The 4,454-nt window shown below is 40.8% G+C and overlaps 1 protein-coding gene across 1 annotated transcript in view; it reads right to left on the bottom strand.

Moving 5' to 3' along the window:
- The window catches only part of NAT10 (N-acetyltransferase 10), a 37,697-nt gene extending 34,425 nt beyond the window's left edge, over positions 1–3,272 (bottom strand). The window contains exons 1-2 of the mRNA XM_012802921.2: positions 3,040–3,272; positions 2,616–2,707 (exon numbers count right to left, since the gene is read on the bottom strand). Coding sequence (XP_012658375.1) covers positions 2,616–2,707; positions 3,040–3,147 — 200 coding nt within the window. The 5' untranslated portion in view covers positions 3,148–3,272. The remainder of the gene's footprint in view (positions 1–2,615; positions 2,708–3,039) is intronic.
- Positions 3,273–4,454: the final 1,182 nt, after the last annotated feature.

The following is a 4,454-nucleotide window of genomic DNA, read 5'->3' as shown; positions in this document are numbered from 1 at the left end:
AAAAAAAAAAAAAAAAAAATCCTGAATATCCAAATGCCATTTACCTTTCCTTAACAGAAAGAGGGACTAAGACAGCTTTAGAATGGAAGACGGTGGTTGATCAAAATCTTAGTACAGTTTTCTAATTTAATAGCTAGGACAAAGGCCCTGTCCCCTGTGGGCCTCCATTTCCTAATCTGTGAACCGAGACGGTGGGTAACTTTATCTCCACTGTCCCTTCTAACTCAAGCCTAAAGCCCATGACGTACACACAAGCATCAGCTTGAACATGACACTCTGCAAAATTAAGACAGGGGTAGAGTGGACCAACTGCAAGAGGTACAAGAACAGAATTTTAAAAGCAAAATCAAGTAGGTTAAGTTCAAAAAGCAAATCTGCCCAGAAAACTATGAACCACCTAATTCCACATCTATCTCAGTTGCCAAATGGAAAATATTGAGAGTCAAAGTCACTTAAAATTCTGAGACAGGCACAAGATCTTGTTCTCAACCTGTATTAAAAATGCTTACTTTTCTAATTATGAAATAGCATGTACAATAAAATACCGATGATGGTGCAAAACCACACACCAGTGACAGACACCTAAATGCTAACAATGCCTACGTAGTGAGATCATGGGTGCTTTTTATTTTCATCTTAATATTTTCTGCATTTTTCAAATTTCCTACAAATAAGCCTTTTATAACTTTTTTTAAACAACTGAATTATTTACCCCAAATCTGGTTTCCTTTAGGCAGAATCAAGTTTAAGACCACAGGATATGGACAAGTTTAGTCTTTGGTACTAATGGAAATTCAAGCGCCTCTCAACAACTATTAGCTGAGTACCTACTACAAACATGCCACATCACTTGAAAATACAAAAACATAAAGACAAGTAGGAGACAACCCCTGAGTTTACCATCTGCAAGTTAGAAAAAAAAAAAAGAAAGAAATAGATATAGTTAAGTTATAGCACGACAGTGAATACAGCCCATGGCAAAAGTATCCAGTGACAAGCCTTGGAGAAGGAAGACAAGTGCTGAAGAGGGCAGAGGAACTATCAGGTCTGACTGAAGGGCTCCGGAAAAGCATCACGAAGGAGGCACACCCTGAAAATGGGGAAGGTTTCACAAGTGATGTCAGAGAGGTGGACATGCATTCTAGTGGAGGACATAGCCTGAGCAAAGAAAAGCAGAAACAAGACAGAAGAACCAGCATCAGAGACAAGCACATCTGGGAATAAATGAGGGAGAAGAGGCCCAAGGGCAGACGCATACATGCTAGGTAGGCTCAGGGTGGGAGAAAAGATCAAAGGAAAGAGAAGCACCCAGGAAAGGGGTCTGGGCAGAGACACTGAGTCCAAAAAAGAATATTTCTGAGGTAACCCCATGGTGGGTTTCACCCCAAGGAACAGTATTCCCCACCCCTACACCAAACTCCTCCAAAGGCAAAGTTGTATTAAGAACTGCCAGGTTTCTACTATGTGGCTGGCCCCACCTCCTCTCACCCAGGGATGGGCATCTTTCCACAAGAATTTTAGGAGAAGGCCTGAATTCCAAATGGCTGGACCTAAAACAGGTAAAATCTTAAGTGCTATTTCTGCCAGGGGAACAAAAGAAAATGGAAAGTTGGTCTGCAGTGCGAATGCATAGAACAAACACACAGGATGAGAGGTGAGCTGGGAATACTAGAGTCTGGCTCTCTGTCATTCCTAGGCAGAGCTGAAATCACACCCCCTTAGGTTCCCTGAATTATCTCACACACTTCAATAAAAATCCTTTGTGCCAAGTGTGTTTGTGTTAGAAGTCTACTACTTACAACTAGAAGTCTTAACTATGACAACTTCAAAAAAATAAGCGAATAGCCAACTGTCAAATACGGCAGGGAACAGGTGAAGACCTCCAAAAGAAGCAGAAGTAGAGAGAAAGACTGCTGCATTAAACATCAGGTCACTGGAGGCATCTAAGAGCAGAATTTGGTCAAAATGCCAGAAGCAGAAGACAGACAGCAAAGAGGGTGGCCACTGAGATTTCTGCTTTAGGGGATATGGCAATGACTAGCCTAAGAGAAAAAGCTGGGTATGCAGCTAATCGTTTTTTTGAGAACAGGAAAAGCTGAAAATGTTTATGGAAAAATGGAGAAAGTTTCCAAAGGGTATAGAGGGGCCAAGAGAGAAAAGAAAGATAACAAAGATCCTCAAAGAGGTGAGAGAAGAGATTCAGCATCTGTAAAGAAGTATACCTTGCATATGGGATGATGTGCATCTCCTCTGGGAAGGAAGGGAAGGAAGAAAACAGAGTGAGAAGATGAAATAAATCTGAAGCAGGGAAAGGCAGGAGGAAGGAACTTACATTTGATGGGCTCAATCAGATCAAAAACGTTGGAAGAAAAACTACATGCAGAAAGCAAGGCATTAGGCTGAGGATTTAAAATACATGAAAATGACTTGAAACTTATTATTGAGAATGAAGAAAGGATATCAGCTCCTTTTTTTTCATTTAGAAATGTCCTCTCAGATAAGATAGATAGCACCTCCACTAAACATTCCTGAAAACCTATGCCAAGGAATCATTTTCTGGCCTTTAACAAACAGGGATTATAAGTGGAACAAGACACGTAAGGGGCCATGCTTACCTGCTAAACCCCAGTTCTTTTTTGTAACACCACAGCACTGAAGGCCGAGCCTTCACAGTTGCTTTGGACAACATGTGATGGAGTATTACCACCTGCCAAAAAAAAAGGCACAGGCTCTCAGGGGCAAGAAAGACCTTAGAGACTGCCAGATCTAACTCCTCACTCGACAAATGTGGTAACTAAACTGAGAGCCCAGAAAGGGAAATGTCCAAGGTCACAGTCGTGTAATGACCAGGTTAGGGCTAGAAGCCACTAGCCACACTGAACCGTGCAGTCAACCCACCACTCCAGGTTAACAAAGGTGCTCCCACTAGGCATCTTACCAGCTAAAGAGATCTTACCGTCATTATAAGCGGAAACTCCAGAGGGCCTGTAACACCCTATTTGGGACAGGGCACAGAGTAATTCAGGAAGATTAACATACCTGATCTTTTCCTCGATCTCCAACTACAACAAAGAGAGATCTTTGCCGCTCAGCCACCCCATTTTCAATGAGAATTCGGATGCGGTTATCCACCTTCTTCCGATGCATAGTGAAAGAGTATCACTAAAAGAAAAATAAATACAACAGGATATGGATGCCAGGTTCTGGCTTGGGAGTATTAGTTGACTGCCTCTTGTGAGGGCAGTGGCTGTGCTAGGTTAGCTGCCTTAACCCTCACATAGCTCCATAGGGAAGAAAGCAGCTTCAGTTTTGGAATCTGGAAACTTATGCTTAGGAGGTGAAAAGACATGTTCCCTCAGCATGGGAAGCTGCAATTCAAACCTCTATCAAAAATTTTTTTTGAAAATCAGAAACTTGAATGTTCAAAAACATAGGAGAATAACTAAATAAATGGTATATCCGGCTCGCCGCCCATAGCTCAATGGTTTAGGGTGCTGGCCCCATACAGTGGGGCTGGAGGGTTTGAACTTAGCCCGGGCCTGCTAAACAACAAAAGTTACAACAAAAAATAGCTGGGCGTTGTAGCAGGCACCTGTAGTCCCAGCTACTTGGGAGGCTGAGGCAAGAGAATCACTTAAGCCCAAGAGTTCAAGACTGCTGTGAGCTGTGATGCCACAGCACTTTACCAAGGGCAACATAGTGAGACTCTGTCTCTAAATAAATAAATAAATAAATAGAAAGATATACCCATATTTCCAAAGCATTTTTTAAAACTTATCTAAGGATAGGGATACTAGTCAGAGAATATCACAGCAGAATATAAAATATATGGTACCTTTTTTAATGCACATACATAACATACAGAGGAAAAAACACTAAAAGAAAATATCAAAGTGTAAAGTAACTATTTCTGGATGGTGAGATTGGTTTTTTTTTTTTTTTTTTGGTTCCTTTACTTTTTTTTTCCTTTTAATTTTCATGTATTACTAACAAAGTCAGGGAAAAGAAATCAATGAATAGTCCCACAATGAAGCCCTTGTATACACAGACCTCAAAGGTTATATAATTAACTGTGATAAAAAACTGCATTATTACCATAATAAATACACCACAGAAACATCAGAAAAATCGACTGTATTACTACAATGTAAAGTACAAATGACACATTAATGACACGATACTTGGAAACACCAATGTCTGCTGTATTCTAAACATAAAGCTCATTAACTGAATCTTAACTCTACCTTAACTGTCCTTCTAACCTCCCAATCCAAACACAGATGTTAGCATGTCTCACTATAAATTACTATGTCACTATCAAGGACCCCTGTTAACACACAAAGGAATAAGCATTTTTTTTTTTTTTTTTTGAGACAGGAGCCTCAAGCTGTCCCCCTGGGGTAGAGTGCCATGGCATTTCAGCTCACAGCAACCTCCAACTCCTGGGCTCAAGT

The sequence above is a fragment of the Otolemur garnettii genome, unplaced genomic scaffold, assembly GCF_000181295.1.
Source record: "Otolemur garnettii isolate 467f Iridium unplaced genomic scaffold, OtoGar3 scaffold00001, whole genome shotgun sequence".
Classification (NCBI taxonomy): domain Eukaryota; kingdom Metazoa; phylum Chordata; class Mammalia; order Primates; family Galagidae; genus Otolemur; species Otolemur garnettii.
This window is presented reverse-complemented; position numbering and strand designations above follow the sequence as displayed.